The sequence below is a fragment of the Orbicella franksi genome, chromosome 1, assembly GCF_964199315.1.
Source record: "Orbicella franksi chromosome 1, jaOrbFran1.1, whole genome shotgun sequence".
Classification (NCBI taxonomy): Eukaryota; Metazoa; Cnidaria; class Anthozoa; order Scleractinia; family Merulinidae; genus Orbicella; species Orbicella franksi.
Genome location: NC_138145.1, coordinates 35,429,361 through 35,449,274, shown reverse-complemented (window position 1 = coordinate 35,449,274; position 19,914 = coordinate 35,429,361). Strand labels below are relative to the sequence as shown.

The 19,914-nt window shown below is 39.7% G+C and overlaps 2 protein-coding genes across 2 annotated transcripts; both read right to left on the bottom strand.

Annotated features, from left to right (window-relative positions):
- Positions 1–2: 2 nt before the first annotated feature.
- Positions 3–7,357, bottom strand: LOC145495274 (CUB and peptidase domain-containing protein 1-like). Its single transcript, XM_081474899.1, has 6 exons — positions 7,291–7,357; positions 5,965–6,121; positions 4,919–5,088; positions 1,988–2,215; positions 1,190–1,240; positions 3–163 (listed from the first exon to the last, which is right to left on the bottom strand). The coding sequence occupies exons 1-6, from the start codon at positions 7,355–7,357 to the stop codon at positions 3–5; spliced, it is 834 nt and encodes a 277-aa protein (XP_081331025.1).
- A 1,713-nt stretch (positions 7,358–9,070) lies between these two features.
- On the bottom strand, positions 9,071–10,749 carry LOC145495186 (uncharacterized). Its single transcript, XM_081474803.1, has 4 exons — positions 10,408–10,749; positions 9,981–10,316; positions 9,554–9,758; positions 9,071–9,456 (listed from the first exon to the last, which is right to left on the bottom strand). The coding sequence occupies exons 1-4, from the start codon at positions 10,747–10,749 to the stop codon at positions 9,071–9,073; spliced, it is 1,269 nt and encodes a 422-aa protein (XP_081330929.1).
- Positions 10,750–19,914: the final 9,165 nt, after the last annotated feature.

Below are 19,914 nucleotides of genomic sequence, written 5' to 3'. Positions count from 1 at the left end.
ACTTACTCGCAAGATATACTATCCTCCAGGTAAAGTTTGTTAATGGTAATATTAATCACCATGCCTTGTGGAATAGGAACCGAAGAAGTACAATCTGTATTATTTGGGTAATCGTTAGGATATCCGGGACTTCTGAGTGTATTTTCAATCACTGGACCACACCCTGCATGTAACAAATCAAAATAATAAAAAGACAGAGTTGATATCGACTGAATAGTTTTATTCCCTGCAACTGTTTGTTTCCATTGACCCTGAAAAGCCGCATCGGGGGAGTGGTAAATTAAGACATTTATTTAAATACTTATTTATTAATATTTATTTATTTCTCTAACTGTTTTGTGTCAGTTTCAAAACTTGTCAAGTGCCTATCAAGCCACTTCAAGGCACCAAAACACACAGATTCCTTCATCTCATTTTTAACTCGCATAATGAGCTAGTCATTAATCCGAGATATAGCAATAGATGTGAGGTTCACTCGATCCTTCGATTCCTAGTGGACTTTTGCCAATCCGCTGACCAGTATGTAACGGGTTCGCAGTCGAGTGCGCCGCGCGATACATTTATTTATCAAGTGTTTGGCTTAGTAGCAAAGTTTCTTATTCGTGGATCATTTATACGGTAATTGTTCTTGTTTTTTTTGTTTTTTTCATGACCTGGAAAAAAAAACATTACTTTGTGATGCCATCAAATGCCATTACATGCCATTAGATGTCATTGCAAATTGCTTTCAGGGAAGCCTCAGATGAATTAACAACATTTGGTCGCATTTTCATGAGAACATATCAGAAAGATTATGAACGCAAAACAAATGCGTGCGGGCAGATTTTCCTCTCCTCGCGGGAAGAGATACGTACCCCCTCCCTTCGTCTATTATTACTTACCATAAGTGTGTGTCAAATACTAGTCACAATTCAGTATGCATGGAGGGTGACAAATGGTTTTTGCGTGACGTTTGATGTCCCCAAAATTAGCAGGGTGTCGCGTGTTTGAGACCAAATTAGCCGCGTGACGCGGCATAGGACACCACAACGAGATGCGTGATTTGCTATTTTACAAGTACGTGACCCGTGATTTACCATTTAGATTTCCTTGATAGGTAAATGTTTTTGGACTTAGAAGGATACCATTCATTCAAGGTAAATAGAGTCTTATAAAGATCTTAATAGAGTCTTAATAAAGATTGATATACCGTAGACGACATTTTCTGTTTTTATTTCTGAAAGAATGTCGTCCCAAACGGCTGAAACGATATAAAAGACGTTAGTGTTTGGAATCATTTATGCCGCCCGACAAGACGCTTCTGTAAGTAATGACCCCCTACAGAGAGAAAACATATGTGTACCACGTGCACTTAATGAAGGTTGTCATAAAGACCCAACTGAATTCAAAAGCCACGTTATGTCCTTCACAGACATAAAACTGTTGTCGCGTGTATTTCCGGGGGTAAAGCTTTGACACAAATATAAATGCCTGCATCTCAAAGAATAGCAAAGTTGCAGTAGATGTCTTCTCAATTCGTATCTGATTGTGTTATAGGGGAAGGAAATAACATGCGTGCGGAGCTAGCCGAGAGAGGTCTGGAGAGGTAAAAATCCCACCTTGCAAGGCTCGCTCCGCTCGCCTTTTCTTTTTGTGCTTCTCGGGAGCCTGATTATTCAGGAGTCTCCCAGTATGCCGTAAAGTCATCACTTCTATTTTGGTCGATAATTGGCATTTTTAACTATAGAGTAAACTGTTTAGAATATTTGTCGATAGATTTCTGTGGTTGAATCGGCAGAGTTCTGTTTTTAATGACATTGTTAGGGTTGAGAAGATAAAATTGGCAACGCACTTAATTCTTTTTAAGTGATGCGTGATTGGTGAAAAACTTCTCCGTGATGCGTGATTTGATAGACAAATTCAGCGTGGTGCATGATTGGACCCTCCCCCCTCCCCCCGTTTGCAACCGTCTGCGTGGGGTTAGTTTCAAAATATCTTATTTTCTCACCTCCTTTAATTACGAAGTGCTTTACGTCAGTTCCATACTTGCTGGTTGCCACACATGTGTTGTTACCTTCCTGGTATAATTTACTGCTTGCAATGTTTGTTGTGTTCATCACCACTGTAAAGTTCCGTATCAATGTTATGTATATGGGAGGGGTTCCAGTGGCTGAACATGGCACTTGGCTACCTGGCTCTACTCTCACCGCAGCATCTGAAACAATCTTGGGTGGCACTAGTAAAGTAATGTTTCAATTTAGTTAGCGCTGTAATTAATGTTTGGGTTATACTTAGAAGACTAAAGACTCACCTGTACAGTGTTAATCTCAATCTGAAGTAAACTAACCGCTAACACCAGTAAGAACATAAACTATTTACAACTTTGTACATTGTTTTATCTTACGCGAGAGAGGTCTTTTTGCGGGGTCTATTTCTTGAAGTTCATTTGATACTAAAACTATACAAATCAGTCATTAAGTCTTGGTCATCGCCTTTTGGTGTAGAAATAAATTACACTTGATTATTTTAGTTGATCAAAACTGCACTTTAACCCATTCCTAACAAAGAAGCAACAACAGCAAAGAAACAAAATGACTACTCCATTTAAAAAAAAAAAAAAAAAGAATCCTTACTTATATGGCGATACAGTGTAAGAAACGCAGAATTTCGTTCTTGTCTGGACATTCACCCTATTTGGCCCTGGGAGAAAAGGTGAGGGGGGCGAGGGGAGGGGGGGGGGGGGGTTAAGGTGCCTGGGCTGAATTTAAACTTTCCTCACTTTGTGACTTTCGCAATATCTATCAGGGAATATTTGGGTCTGTCAATAGTTTTGTTACTCGCGTTGACATTTCTAGATCAACCATGTCTGTAAAGGATGTTTAACAGAAAGTATGGTTACCGTATACCTTTAGGGGTGTCTCACATTCAAGCAAAGTAGCGCGTCCGGTTTTAACTGTAGATACCTAATCTCCCATATCAAATTATAGCTTATAAAGCTGTCTCACCTGTACCAAGAATTTTGAAATGAAATGAAATGTCAAATTTCTTACGACCTCAAAATGCGAGCGTCCGAATCACCTTCTCTTCTAAAAGCTACATGTCAAAGCGAATTTTGTTTTTCGCTTATTTAATTTGTCCCTCAGTTTCCGGACCCAAAGCGCTAAAAAAACATAGGTCTGCGATTTGCCCTATTCAATTTCAGTGAAAAGCTACAGGACATTTTCGAAATAGGATTAAAAAAATTATGGAGTGATCGTAGAAAAATCGCTCTAGGAGAAAAAAAAATATTTGCAAATAATTAAACATTCGCAGACAAGTTTTGTTGTTTATATGTCAAGCTAGGTACTGTCCAAATTTGAGGGCAAACAAAGAAATTCCCTCTGACTTGTAGCTTTCAAAAGCGACCCCAAAGGTGATTTGGATGCTCACGTTTAGAGGTCGTGAACATTCGACAATTCATTTCATTTCAAAATTCTTGGTATAGTTTGAAAGCTAACCGGCTCTGTAAGCTTTAATTTGATATAGGGGTTTAGGTGTCTACAGTTTACACCGGACGCGCTACATTGCTTGGACGCGACTCAGCTCTAAAGGTGTTCTAAAGGTACATACATGTTTGCTTTATTGAGATTTTGGATGTTATAGAGACATTTCTTAAAGAGTTTTGAAATTCAAGATTGTGATACTCTGATTTCGCTATGTTTCTAAACAAAGTTAAAATTAAGTTAGAAACAAAGAATTTGAGTATACCAAAACAAAATGGGAAGTTCGCAAATATTAATTAGCGCCCCCTCTCGAATAAGCGCCCCCTTCAAATAAGCGCCCTGCGTGTAGGTCAAAATTTTAAATAAGCGCCCTCCCCCGCCCCCTCGAATAAGCGCCGCTCCCCTCCCCTTCCCCCATTTTGTGGACGAGTACTGAGCCAACAAAGGATGTATAGCTATCGCTGTGTAGTATTAGATTTGTTCATTGTTTCAGTTTGTGAACACGTTAAGGACTGTTAAGTGAACAAGTTGAACACGTTAAGTACTAACTGTGCTGCGATTTAAACTTTGGGATGAGCTTTTTATGTCGATAAACAGCTTATGTTGTTGTTTACGCGCAGACGATGCATTTAAAAAATAATCATGTCAGGCCACGATTTGGGTAAAATTAACTAAGCGCCTCCCTCGAATAAGCGCCTCCCATCTCCTCCTAAATTTAAAATAAGCGCCCCGAGCGCTAATTCGAGGATTTACGGTATCAGGAAAAGATAGAATGCAATCCTGTCAAAACCTTTGTAGATTTTCTGTAGTATTTTGTTATTTATTTATTTATTTATTTATTTATTTATTGCAAAGATCTGCCTGCTGTGTGGTGTTGTGTGTTAATTTTGATATATGGCAGTTTTCTCTCTTATGGAATGATAATTTTTATCAAACTCTATAAATTGTATTAGGTAGTGATTGTTGTAATGAGTATTTGTAAAAAGAGAAACTGTCAATAAGAAACAAAAAGAAAAGATTAAAAATAGATGAGTAACCAGGAAAAGACATTTGGAAAAATAGAAAAACGATCTCTGGTTAACAATTTGTTTAAAACGAGCTTTCGACTACCAGTCTGTAGTCTTTAACAAGTAATAGATAGAAAGTGCGAACGTTAAAATATATACTAAGAAAAGTGTGAAAAAAACAAAATCATAATAAAAACAATAAAAATGCTTGTGTGCGAGTAAAAATGCTAATGTGAAGTTCAAAATAAAATTGAATATTGTCTCGGTAATTGTTTCGCATTATTGTCAGCATGGTTCGTAATTGCTGTGTGCCAGGATTCCAAAGTTTTTCTAACACAACAAAAAAAGATGGTAAACATATTTAAATGTGGCATCATTTAGGCGTCGTATGACGACATGATGTCATGAGTCCCAGTCCCCCCTCATTAAAAATCAAGAAAAAGTACTTACCGTGTGGACCAGCATTGAAATATATCAGGAATCCTCTTTCTTCTACACCGCTGTCTGAGTGAAGTTTCATCAATATCTGGTCTCCAGTTAAAACAATGTTCTGCCCAGTCCTCTGGCCACAGTACTTACCAACCATTATTCCGTCATTAACAATCTCTAGATAGTCCCAGCTATGCATAAGAAACGGAAATAAATGGCCGTTATTACCCAACTCAGTTAGTTCAAAGGGCCATTAACTAAGATAAAGCAATCAGATATCTCACTTCCTTCACAGCTAAGCTTGCTCGGGACCGTACGGAGAATATTGGCACTCAGTTTTTGTACAGACTGACTTGTAACACATGTATACCAACAACGGATATGACAATATACCACGGCTACTTTTTTTTTCGCATTTTGTCTTATTAGGTCTATATCGGGGAAATGTGACATGCCAAAGAGATTGACAAGATGTCAGGCTGGCAAAGCGGAGAAGAGCTTCTATTTTTTCCTATTTCGCTAGAACGCAGAAGCTTTATATACACTGAGCTATCAAAATGGCTCCTCCCTCAAACTAAATGCAGCAGTTCAAAACATGAATTCAAATGTGTTGCTTATTATGATGTAAAGGCATGCAGGGCGCCGCTATCATGATCAAAGTTTTACTTAACAACTGAGTTAGTTTATCGTCATTAACATCCACACAGTGTTCGGCAAAAGATTCAATGGTTAGTTTGTCAAGAAACTATGAGAAGTGGCTTAACATATTAACTGAGGCTGTTAAACAGCTTTTCATAACATTCGGCTGTCTTTTAGTTGAAGACAGCACCCTAAATTAACCAGAGTTGCCTGTATATTCCCCCCGGCCCCACCAAAGGACATTGCAAGAGTACAAGATTCCATCCGAGTTCTGTTCTGACTAGCTGTCCTTTTTCATAAAGCACGAAGATTCTCATCAAATTTCATTCGCTACACTCCAATCAATCCTTAAGAAGTTAAAGGAAGAAACAGATCGTGTTGTAGACAGCAGTAGATATAAAAGCTTGAAGTGACAGCTATGTGCTTACCTGCATGATGAATGATACTCCAATTCAAAATCGATGAAGGAAATGTTCATTGTCATGTTGTGTGGTATAGGAATCGTATAACTGCAGTCCATATCGCTTGGGTATTTGTTAGGATATCCAGGACTTTTTAGTGTGTTATTAACCACCGAACCACATCCTGGTTAAGGAAAGGTATATATGTCATATAAATTACATATGTATATGAGTTGTCTTTGAGAAAACCCATTGCACAACAGGTATGCATAGGATAACACCAGACCATAAAACAAGAATATTGAATACTGTCTGAAACCCTTCAGAGGCCCGCACCATGTAAAGCGCTCATGCTTTGGCCACCAAATGAAAATAGGATACTGGGGATATAGTTACAGATACTCTAGCGTAATGCGACGTCATTATGACGCATTTACTTGATTTTATTGGTCGAAAACGTCTTTCGTCGATCTTCCCATCATGTATATTTGGGAGTGTAATTACGCAGAAATTCACTAGGTTGGAATGTCTACCAGCACTTTGGTTGTCTATTAGTGGCAGGCTTAGGGGACAAAGCAGGCGACCACACCTTTCCCCCACCCCACCCCCCCCCCCCAACCCCTTCCACTCTGATCAACGAAAACACTTCATGCCCAAACGGCTCCACCTTACTTTAAGGCGCAACGACCTGGGAACTTTGGGTCTCTAGCTTACAGGACATTTTTGCACTTTCCAAAATAGAGAAATGGTCATGGTCATTTGAAAACGCTCTACTAGGGGGTCTGGATCTACCACCGTTACCAAAAGCAATGATGTCATTCTGGCACCTTTTAAATACTGAAGGAAAGAAATCTTTGTTTCTTTAATAGCAACTCACGAGAACATACATAAAGGCGGTAATCCTAGACAGAAAAAATCGTTGCTACGGCAGTCGTGATTGTAAACACTTCGACAGGAAGTGAATAAAAACGCCTAGATTACATCAATATCGTAACACTTCGCATGAATTGTATACCAAACAGTGTTCCTTACCATAGTACAGCCTAAGTTTTTTAGATTAATATATAATTTGCCTTAGCTTAATATATAATTAAGAATTAGATTATGAGCTCGAGATTTCTACAAGGGCGTTTACAAGGGCGCATCCTGAGTCAACTATCACGAGTGCAATTTGACAGCGAATAATCTCACTGTTTTACTATAATGTACTAGTCCTTTGAAGCTGTCTATTACTACATTTCTTTCATTTAATTTTATTTTTTCACACAACGACTCCTCCTCTCCCGTTACATCTGTTACAATCAACTAGGACAATTAGAAAAGATGGCAAATCGACACAATATGTCTGCTTACCTTGTGTTGCGTGAGCACCTTCCTTATCATTCAACAAGAGCACGAGCACTAAGAAGAGCATTTTCATGATGTAGAAGTCTTTTTTGTCTCACAATCTGTTGCCTTTTACTTGTTAATCGCCATTTCTGCAGATAAAGAATTATCAAATTAGCTGGAAGAAAGCCTGTCAAAGATTCTTGGGGAGGTGGAGGAGGCAACCGTGTCAGTTGCTACGTATGATTAAAGAAAAACACGCCAAGAATATAAGATTTTTGCGTCAAATGGTTTTCAGAGGGGCCCTGCGTACCAATAAAGCTAAAAGTTAAAAGTCTAAAAACGTTACTCATTCTACATTCACAAAGTTAAAGTTAAGAATGTATAAATTATAAAATAAACTTAAGAAATACTCTAAGGTGCCCTTTAAGAGTTGAATATGTTGGAACTGTTCCTAATTGCATCTGGTAAAGTATTCCAATCAGTCGTCAAATGCAAAAGTTGGACAAAGGATTTCACCTTAAAGGAGAAGGTCACTCCAAAAAGCTTAAATTTTTTGTCTTCGCCTATGACAAGTTGCATCGACGATACGAAATTCTACTACTATTACAAAAATCGAAACGAAAACGCAGCGACTAAACGTACTGTTTTTAGTCCGAACTGCGACTGCTGAACGACAACCAACTGACACAACCGATTCGAATATTAATTATTTAAGACTTGAATTCAAGCATGGAGTGTTTTGTTCGCCCGTCCCAACGGACGTTGTTAGTGTTAATGAACAAGCGTTCGCCGGAGCATCCTCCCCATCGAACAGGACTGTGTTCTGTTCCTTCCGTCCTATTTATATCTCTAACGGACACAACTTTGTGATTGGTCGCACATAATCTTTGCCTTCTGTTATAACGTGTTCAACTCTGACCTTCTCGTCAGGGCCAGGAAAAACCTCTTGAACTCGACCCGAAGGCCAATGCCCTCGTGGGTTGCTGGGATCCACCATCAGGACCACATCACCGGGATCAATGTTGCGTTTCTGCTCAACCCATTTGTTTCGAGTGTTCAGGGTCGACAGATATTTCTTCATCAGTCTTCTCCAGCACAGTTCTTGTGTAAACCGCCATCGATTTCTGGGGTTGAACGCAATGTCATCGATGACCCTGGGTGCAAGTTGTCCACCCATTTGGCCGTAAAGGAAATGGTTTGATGTTAAAACATGCTCATCGTTGGGATCGCTGCTACAATAACTGAGCGGGCCGGAATTCAAAATTCCTTCTACTTCCACCACCGCGGTCAGTAGCTCTTCATCCGTAGTTCTTAACTCTCCAAGGATTGCACATAAAACTTTTGTTGCAGACTTGATAAGGGCTTTGAAAATTCCTCCATGATACGATCCACCAGCTGGGGGGGGGGGGGTTAAATCGCCACTGATGATTAGTGCCACTGTCACTTATCATCACCCCTGGTTTTCCACGTCTGGCGACCAGTCTGGACAGTCCATTAAGAAAGCTGGCTGTATCCAGTGAGTAAGCTATTTCTAGATAAACTGCTCGTGCGCTCGCACAGGTAAACAGGCACAGATAACGCTTCGCAGTCACCTTTCTCGTCAGCTTAATGAAAAAAGGGCCAGTAAAATCGACTACACAATGAGCAAAGCATCGCAATGATGTCCCAAGTCTGGCTTGAGGTAGGGGTGCCATGATTTCTTCACCTCTGCGTTTTCTTCCAAGTTTGCCTACATTACAATCTCGTTTCCATCGCTTAGTTTTTTTCTCTCCCATTGACAATCCAGTATTTCTGTCGTAATAATTCACTCTGAGGTTATGATGACCTTGATTATGGATGTGGGCGATGACAAGTTTTGAGATGTAACGTTTCTTCGGTAATATGACGGGGTGTTTGGAATCGTAGGTAGTCTCCCGCCGACACGTGGGATTCCATCACTGTCCACAAATGATGACAATCTCCACAGCGGGCTGCTTCTCAAGACACTTCCTCCTCCTCTCGAGGTTGTCAATTCCACCGAAAAGCGTTCTCTTTGAGTTGCTCGAACCCAGTACCTCTCTGCGTTACTGATTTCCTTTGGTTCTAGGACTTTTCCCAGTGAGTCGTTTTGCTTGTTTCTGGTCTCCTCGCTTTTCTGAGGTCTTGCTCTTTTACTTTTGGAAATGAATCTCACGATCCAAGCTGTAACTCCTAACAATCGGCGCCAGGAAAAAAACCTCTCGATGCCAAACACGGGCAGGGACTGCTTGCATTGAAACGAGGCTGATTTTAGCCGGCTCTTGTTTACCTTCCTCACTGCAATCACTCCAGAGGCGACTTTCTAAAGGCCAGGATGTCTCCCCATGACGTAGAAAGGCAAATCCCTGGAACCAGCGACTTTCAGTGGATAGGATTTTCAGGTCCAGACCTCTTGTTGCCTCGTCAGCGGGGTTTTGTTTTCCTGGTATATATGACCACTGAGCTGGGTCGGATTTCCGTTGAATGTCGGCTTTCTGATTAGCAACAAAAGATTTCAGTTGTCTTGAGTGACCCTGCATTCAGTAGATTATGTCCATATTGTTCGTCCACAGGGTGTGTCGACGTTACTGATTTCCTTTGGTTCTAGGACTTTTTCCAGTGAGTCGTTTTGCTTGTTTCTGGTCTCCTCGCTTTTCTGAGGTCTTGCTCTTTTACTTTTAGAAATGAATCTCACGATCCAAGCTGTAACTCCTAACAATCGGCGCCAGGAAGAAAACTTCTCGATGCCAAACACGGGCAGGGACTGCTTGCATTGAAACGAGGCTGATTTTCGCCAGCTCTTGTTTACCTTCCTCACTGCAATCACTCCAGAGGCGACTTTCTAAAGGCCAGGGTGTCTCCCCATGACGTAGAAAGGCAAATCCCTGGAACCAGCGTTTTTCAGTGGATAGGTTTTTCAGGTCCAGACCTCTTGTTGCGTCGTCAGCGGGGTTTTGTTTTCCTGGTATATATGGCCACTGAGCTGGGTCGGATTTCCGTTGAATGTCGGCTTTCCGATTAGCCACAAAAGATTTCAGTTGTCTTGAGTGACCCTGCATTCAGTAGATTATGTCCATATTGTTCGTCCACAGGGTGTGTCGACTTAGCAGAATTTCTAGCTTCTCAGAGACCGTTTCAGCTAACCGCACTCCGAGTACTGCTGCCAGTTAACCCAAGGCGTGGGATGCTGACGGATTTAATCGGTGTTATTCTTGCTTTGGCTGTTACCAGAGCAACTGAGATCTGACCACTCACGTGTCCGTATTTGGCGTAGTTTACTGCGGCATAGCCTAGTCGTGACGCGTCAACGAATGTATCAAGTGAGACGTCTTCCACCGCTTCCTCATAATGTCGATAGCAACTTGGGATTTTGACCCGTGGAGCTTCTGGCAACTGTTTGGCCCACTGATGAGTAGTCAACTTGAAATCGTCAGGAAACTCTTCATGCCATTCAAGACCACGCAACCAGGCTTCTTGTAATGCCATTTTTGCTCTGATGATGTATGACGCCAAGAACTGCAATGGATCAAACAGTGTAGCAATACGACTTCACACTCCTCGCTTCGTGTAAAAGGACGGGTTGATTTCTTTGACAATAAATGTGAAAACATCTTCATTCGCATTCCAATGGACTCCTAATGTCTTGACACTCGGAAGTTCTGAGTCGTCAAACTTTACTCCAGTTGCTTGATCCTCTTATTGGATTTCTTCTAGCACCTCTGTTCGATTACTACACCACTTTTGGGCACGGAAACCAGTGCCATCCAGGACCTTTGTCAAATCTTGACGGACGAGAACGGCATCTTGTACAGCTTCCTCTGAGTGAAAGATATCATCCATGTACATATCTCGGAGCAGGACCATAGCTACTGCTGGGTAGTTCTCTTTAGAGTCTAGTGGCTGCGAAGCACGAACTGGGCGAGATAACGGGATGCTGTCTCCAAACGTTAAACAGACTGCTTCATAGACATCCACAGGGCTTGTGGTATCGCGATCTCTCCATAACAGTCTGTGATACTTGCGGTCTTTCTCAGCGAGGACAACATGAGAAAACATTTCCTTGATGTCCGCTACTACGGCAACAGGTCTCAGTCTAAATCGGAAAATTATCCCCAGGATATCTCGTTAAGCATCGCGTCATTCAAGGAAACGCCCTTGCAACGTGCAGCCGAGTCAAATACTATGCGTACGTTGGTGGTCTCTCTATCTTCACTAATGACTGGAAAGTGTGGGAGGAACCAGCTTGGACCTTCTTCTGCCTCGTTATTTTCTATCTTCCAAACGTAGCCCTTCTCGACATTTGCATTCATTTCTTCTTTGTAACGTCTCGCAACATCTGGCTTCTTGAGGAGGTTTTTCTCTTAAGGAAACAAACGTTTCTCTGCTGAAGAAAGGGCGGGCAAACGTCCAACACAGGTCCACCCCAACGGCGTTTGCACTGCTCCAATTGGACCGTAACGTTCTGTTAAGGCTAGCGTAAGCTTGGGATGGTCTGATCCGATGTCAATAGTTTTCCTTCCAGGGGCTATAGGAAATGGAATATTCTTAAGGTGTTCCCATTTGACTTTGTGTTGATTCCAGTCTGTACTGAGACAAATCTTGACACATATCATTCAGTGTCCATCCTTCAACAGTAGATTGGGTCTCCCCATTGAGACTCTTTAACGTCAGCGAGACTTTCTTACAACATCCCCTGCAGACTCAGAGTCGCCGAAAGCACTTCGTGTCTCTCCAGCAGCGTCTACACGTTCATGCGGATTAGATCGACGTTCAAAGTGCAGATGGAAGTGAAATAGGTGCTTCTACAATCATTGGTACCACAGCGATTGCTTTCCGGACCATTCTTCCCTCGATGGCCTGATCTCAAACAACGATAACAAAGTTCATTCTTTTTTGCGATTTCCCATCTATTCGCAATGGATGTTTCACCCCAGTTCTTGCATGAGTTTACTTAGTGAGATCCATGGCACACAACACACTTGGGTGTGGGCTCTCTAGTAACGTTGTGAACTGCTCCTTTCTCACGCTTGTGTTTCTTTGACTCGATATATCTTCTGTCTTTTTCTTTGTTCTCTCCTTAACTTCTTCGACGTCCATACGATAAACAACTTGCTTCTGTAACTATTTAGAAAATACGCATAGTCCATCCTTCCTGGGCTTCCTGTGCAACCACTCTTGGTACGTGTTAAGAAGAGACCCTGATAACTTTCGTTGCACTGCAATGTAAGTTGAGATACTCCTGCGAGCTCTTGATGCTGGTCGCTATTCTCAAGCTTAACCACAACGTCAGTTAAGCGATCCGAGGAAATCTCCAACTCCTTTAGGTTAATCTCCTCGACAGGAGACGCACGCAAACTGGCTTCGAGGTAACGTTGCAAAAGTCGCTTTTCACCTCCGTACTTCTGATCAAGTTTTTCCAAAGCAGTTTGATTTTGTCTAGATGTGTAACGTAACCGCTCCACAACTCGTAACGGCTTCCCAGATAGAGAATTTTTCAACATCATTATCTTGGTTTTAGCTGGTACTTTCATCCCATCCACCAATATTTCAAATTGCACTTTCCATTCGTGATAAAGGCCTTTATCTCCGCTGAAGACAATTAAGGCGGGTTTCTTGATTCCTTTGAACAATCTGTCAAAATCGTTCGAGTCGAATTTGTCTTTGTCTGACTCGTCTTCTTCACTTTCTTTCTTTTCCGAGTCAGAATCTTTATTGCTGAATTTAGGAGCCGATTTACTCCCTTTGGACTGTGAATGTGACATCCTGACAAAAGAGGCCACTCACGGTCCAGAATCGAAACAACAAACAAGCGATCGCGAACGATCGATCTAAAAAGCAAATAATCTTGTTTACACATGCTTTGCGATGATGTAATTTGTTTTCTCTCGCCCAAAACATATCACTCTAGTCTGCACTGGGTGTTAAGGACACTACTTAGTAGCCAGGCCAATCATGATTAGTTAATAATTGTCTCTTTATCTTAGTTACAAAGGTAGTTACAATATTTACTTCTTATTTGTAATCAGACCTTTAAGCGTCACCACGCGCATATAAAAGCTGAGTTAGCGTCCTTTTAAAGTAGTTTTTCGTTCCTTCTCGCGTGGCCTTGTCAACCTTGAACTCTTGATGTTTTTGATTTCCTAACCCTTGGTTCAAGCGGGACCGATATGTGAGTACCTTTGTCATTTTGATTAAGTTACATTTTTATAGCTATGGGCGAAGGAATACAAAGAAACATTTGTACAATGTTAATCGATTTATGATCGTCTAAATTAGAAAATGTTCTTAACGTTACTAGAGTGAACGCCCACCTTTTAGGTTCGAAAGCATTGAGCTGTTAATCAGTTCTTTTTGTTGTGTATTTCTGTGATCGAATCTTATTTAGTATCTTAGCGTAGTATTTACGCTGGCTATTTTTTGATGTGTTGTATTATTAAATTTCGTTATGTTATCGATTCCCAATCGGTAGTTTGTCTCGTGTAAGTTTTGACTATTTGTGACGCAACCTTTCCGCTAAATTGATAGAAATTCGTTACATATTGTTATTTCAGTTTACGATCGTTTACTTTGATGCAATAAATTGCCGATAACCGTCAACTTTGGTTTTCCGTGGTTTACTTGTCTATCCTTGAAGACGACCTGTAAAGTAGTCCCACCCACTAGCTTGTCGCGACACGCCTAGAGCTCGTTTTGTTTCGTCTCGTTTTGGAATTTGCCAGTCGCCGCAAGCACTACAGTGGGACTGGATTCCCTTTTTTGTCGAATTTAATCAGAGTGAAAAACCAGTTCAAAGAAGACTCCAAAACATCGCAAACAACGAAAGAAGCGACAAAAGAGAACAAGAATGGCGTGGCAGATGGACACGGCTATTGGATGGATATACAGCACATGGTTTGGCGATGATGTCATTCATTTTTGCCCCTGCTACGGCACGGCCAAATCGGTGTCGAAAGATCCAAGATCCACCGTCCCATGAAACTTGACTCAAGTCTACATTAGGACTGCGTTCTACGAACGCAATAAGGAGGCTGAAGTTTTCAGCCTGCCAATCACAAATCCCAACGGATGACCAACGCTCCCATTTGATTGGCTTATTCACTCAGGTCTAATTTTAGCGCGTTGCCATAAAATTCCGGAGAGCGACGGGTGTAATTTTCTGTTTTATTTTACACGTAAGCAATGCCTTTTGAACTAAATGAACGATAGCTTCAAGAGAAGAGTTTACAAAGAAAATTGACTTTTTTTAATTTCGACTTCATAATTTTTGTTCCTCCACTTGCGAAAGCCTATCGTATGAATTCGAGCTGTTCACTCAAATTTATAAAATGCCGTGTCTAGTTCTTTTGATGCCAGGTGTCTTTGCTCCTTCGAGGACTAACGCGGCTGAAAAATAAGTTTGGAAACTAAAACTAGTAAAAACCTCAGGTACAAGCAGACTACGAAGGTAATATGTTATATCTACGGTAATAGGGTTATTCTTCAGCCAGGTATGTGAAAGAGATTCCACAAGGTGAACATTGGCTGCTGTTGTACCGTCTTGCTGCTAAAATTCAGTCGGCCTTTTACAAACGCAAATTTTGTCTTTATTGCATTCAGCCATGAGTCTTCCTTCCCCTCTCTAACGTCAATATTCAGGAGAAATCTCACTTTTTTGTTTCTAATTTCTTTACTCTGAATACAGAATAGTTTGAGGAATAACTCAACGTTGTTCAATTTGCATTTTGTTTGCATGCACCATCATAACGCTCATAAATTTGAATGAGTTTGAATATCCCACCAAAATCCGTCTGTGCTCACAGGCTAACGAAACTCACCTCTTACGAGATTTTTCTTCGTTCTCGGCATGCTGAGATAAATGGAAACCGATAGCTCATTGATCGCAGGCATCAGCTTTGTTATTTTAGTTAGCGGCGATTTGAATGTTCCGTGAAGTGACGAAGATAATTTATCGTTTTTGTTCTTCCAAAGGTATCTTCTAAAGTGTTAATATAAGTTTTATTTTCAATGTATTTTTATTATTTACCTTATATTATTCTACGTAAATGACTCCGTTGTTTTAACGAAAAAAAAACGTTATAATCTCCACGACTTCTTCTGTTGTGCGACCGTTATTTCGGCTTTCCACCATTACACAAAAAGCCAACAAAATGCTTCAAAGGTGGCGTGACCTTGCCTTTTATAGGATCGCTCTGTGTTTAAAACCTTGAAATTTTAAGTTTCATGTCTTTGATATTAAAAACTTTTATATTCTATTTCTCTATTGCTTTGTGTTTCGCTTTACAGAAACTTGCGACACAGATAAATGATATGCTCCAAAAAACGTGGCCGCAAATTTTATAATCGGAGAAGAAAGATACCCAAGAAATGCTTAAAGAATAACACGAAATAAAAGCTGTGTTGCTATGACTTGTGCAAGTTTAGGAGAACACGGAAAAATTGTTGAAACAGTCGCTTACGACCTCTTCTTCTCATAACATTTCTTGCTTTCCTAAGCTTCCACTTGTAATTCTACAATTTAATTCAAACCAGAGAAAACTTTCTGTGCCTATGTATATGCTTGTGATGTAAAGAAACATCATGCTCACCTGAATATTCCATGGGAACCTCAAGCAATAAAATAATCGCAGCAAACAGGGAAGAGGGAAGATATAAACATACCCAAAAACACGACAGTAGCGTAATAAGCTGATAGCAGCTGGAGAAAAGTGAATTAGGGGCGGAGAGAGGGATGGAACTAAATGCCATAAACAGACATCCCTGAGTCATCTATCGAGAGGTATAGAATGCAGATGACTTTACCTGATATGATATTAATGGTTATTAAAGGCTCTTGTTCATTTTAGATGAATTATTGTGTATGACAGATAGTGTAAACACAAATAAGTGTGGCAATATACGTCAATTTTCCTTAATAGGCAATGGTTTGGAAGGTAATCAAGGAACATTTTGTCCACGTTTTATAGGCTACCGTATGGGAAAAGCTTACATAAATAATTTTAAACAGGACTATATCTTATAAAGGTTGTTACTTTTGCTAAACGTTTTACCACGTTGTATAATTATATATCGAATTGTTCAATTGATTGGTCTATCGAGCGAGCGCTTTTTCAATCGCCTACTAATTAACTTATGCCACCAAAACTTCTCATAGTTAGTAGCATTTTAGTTCAAGTTAGATGCAATGTTTGCTGACGATCATATATAGAGGATATTACACGGTGGCTCGAAGATATGAATTTTATGTTCTCGTGGCAAGAACAATATCTCACTCGTTCGCTTCGCTCACTCGTGAGATATTGTTCTTGCCACGAGAACATAAAATTCATATCTTCGAGCCAACGTGTAATGTTCTTTTTATTATATGGAGAAACCAATTCAACAAAAGCAAAAGGCGGGAATCGTGACGTCATTGAACGATACGACACTCACAAAGGTCACATACGGAAAATACGCCACTCGGGTCCCGGATGAAGTGGCGTATGGAATCTACGAGTGGTTTAGTTCCCAGTAAAACACTCTTCTCCATATAATAAAGTCAAATATCTGGCTCTTATACTGGATGAATAATTCTGCGCATTCTTTCAATATGTCAACAAACCGCCTACCAGCTGTTTAGTTTATTGAGTTTACAATCGATTTTCGTGAATTTCTTGGCTTTTTCATATAGAATAAAGTTCAGACTTGTGTGGATAAAATAGTTTATCCATCCTTCAATTGCAAGTTCGCGTCCTCAATTAACATAAGTCGATCTGAAACTTGTCATATTCAATAAGAATTTAATTTGACTAGCAGTGTTCTAAAACAGAAACATGCATATGTTTTAATTGAGAGGTGCCACGCTCGTAGCGACTACAGGTAAAAATTGCAACTTCTGAATTCTCTCTCCGTTTAACGGAAAAAAAAACACGAGAAAAATATAGTTTATACTTTATATTGCATGAGCATTACTCGGTGATGGAGGCTTATGCCATAGAGAGTGGCAACGGAAAGTAGTAAATAACATGCTGAAAAAGAAAAGGACAATTCAAATAAAAGCAGACGTCTGTTCTCAAATTTCATCTTTCTGGATCATTTCTTTCGTGCTGCGAGCACTATCAAAAAGCACTTTCTTTGATGTGGATATTTTTGAGACCCAAGCCAGCCGTCAAAAAATACAACAAACGCTAGACCCGTGGAAAAGAAGTTCAGTTAAAAACAAAGAGGAAAAGTACTTCCTCGGGTCTCGATTTAAACATCCGGTTCGTCTAGATCACCGACAAAATAAAAATAGCCAACTAATTTAACACCTCAAGTTTAAGGTGGCTCGATTCGATTTTATTGGAGCGTTTTCAAGGAAATTGCGAGTGAAGTTTCAAGGTGTCAAAATACAACAAAAACAAAGCTGTTTTAAATGTTGTTCCAAACTATGTCTTCAAGACTTGTCTAAATGGTTTTCTGGTCTTAAATGAATCTTATAACATCTAATTATTCGCAAACTTTAGTATGCTTCCGGAAAATCGACGGAAAACGATCCCGCGTTTTATGAATTCATGATATACAGAAATGTACAATAGCATGGTGATTCGAGACAAAAGAAAATTATAATGAAGGCAACAAACAACGGGAGTGAAAATCAGCCCAATATTTTCTTGGGTTGACTCTGAAAATTAGCAGCTTTAAAATGTTTCAATTAATTTGAAACTCTGGGATTACGTTGAATATGGATTAATCTCATTGATGTCCACGGTCTAAAAAAATTATCTAGTGTTTTTTTTTTTCTTTTTCTTTTTTTAATTGCCGCTCAATTTAATAATTTTAGGGGCAATTTTTGATAAAAAGCAAAGTAACATCCCCCAAAGTCAAAAATTTATGTGACAGGCTATTGTCTAGGACTACTGTACAGGCCCGTAAATGATCCCCAGATTGTACTGCAAATGATCCCCGTGATGCATGACCTCTTACTAGAACCTAACTAATAAAAAAATAGATTCAAATATTTACCCATGCAGACAAGTGGCTCAGTTCGCCCGTTTCTAGCAATGGCATTCAACACGCTTTTAAACTGCAATAACACACTTAATTCTTCAAGAGGGTGCATTCTTCATGCAATACGTCTACAAGTAAAGTTGTAAAAGAAGTGCACATTAAAGAAAATGCTAGAAATACGAAGATTAGAAACACTCCAAGCTGATTTCAATCGTACTAACTTTTTGTTGAATTAGCAAACATTCTCGAGTCTATATATTTTATGCTTATTGTATTTACATTGTTGTTTTGTTGATATTTAAGGAAATTTTTCTAATCAGGGGTTTTAATTAATTGATGCCGTTTGTAACCTGCAGATTTGCATCTTCGCTCTACAGCACTGAGACTTTTGAGATTCATTTCGAAGCTTAGAACCGGCGCTACACATTAAGTGGGTGAGTGATGTAATATATCAAACACTAGAGACAGTGTTTCATCGGGATATCCAAACACCGAGAAGAGAGTTGAAAATACGACGCGCAGCGGAGTATTTTTGACGAAATTCGATGCGTTTGGATAGCCAATGAAACACTGCCTCGAGTGTTTGATATATCTTCTCAAGCGCAGCAAAAACTAAGGAGTAAACAGAGAAGTAAAATCGTCAAAATCTATGATAATTAAGAGCGGGTATCCAAAGCTCCTTCACGGTTGTGATTTTCTTTGTTTTAACTTGATGAATTATTAATGCATTTGAGAAAGTGTCAATCTTCAACAACCCTTAAGCTTTCAATTGCAGAGAGGTAAATCCTAAAAACCTCCGGTGAGGATTTTTTCCAGTTTGAAAGGGCGCTTTTCTCTCTGATGATGAAATTTCAGTAGCTGTTCATTCACTCCTTCCAGAAATTTCGATTTACCAAGTGTTTCTCCTTATCATTAGACTTCAGTCATAGTAGTCGCGTTATCAAATGAAGCTTAAAGCGGGGATACACCTGAAAACACACCATTTTTTTCAAACTTTTTTCATGGCTAAGATTTAATTCCAAACCATGGCAAGGTATACATTTCTAGAAAGGTTAAAGACCAACGATTGTTAGAAAATATATTCTGTACCCTAGAACTGTATTGTAACCTGACACCGGCTGAAGAATGCCAGGACTTACTTGAGAAAAGATAACTCCCACAAAAATGATCAAAATGAATAATTTTTACATTTTTTTAAAAGAAGACAAATAGCTTACTGTTTTAAGCATAGAAATTTATAAATAGTTAAAAGTACATGAAATGGCGACCAGTCAAATCTGATACAGAAAATCCGGCATAGACCAGCATACATTTGAATGTATAACTTGAACAAAATGCACTGGATGGAAAAGTTCGATGCTTAAAACACAAAACCTACTTAGAACAACAAATCCTGAAAATTTCAGCTCAATTGGACAAATCCTTCTCAAAATGTCTTTTCTCAAAGGCAAAAATAACTCGTTTTGAGAAAACAAGCTTTGAACTTACACTCGCGGATATGTTTCTCAAAATACAACTTTAATTCCTCAAGATTCAAATTCCGGCAAAAACAAAAATTCCATCTTTTACAGAATTTTCGGGTGTACCTCCGCCTTAAGCCAAATGTCTTCTTTTTAAAAGCGTTGACGTTTCCATTTTTACATCCATTGTTATTGTAAATTAAAACTCCATCAATTTACTACTTTT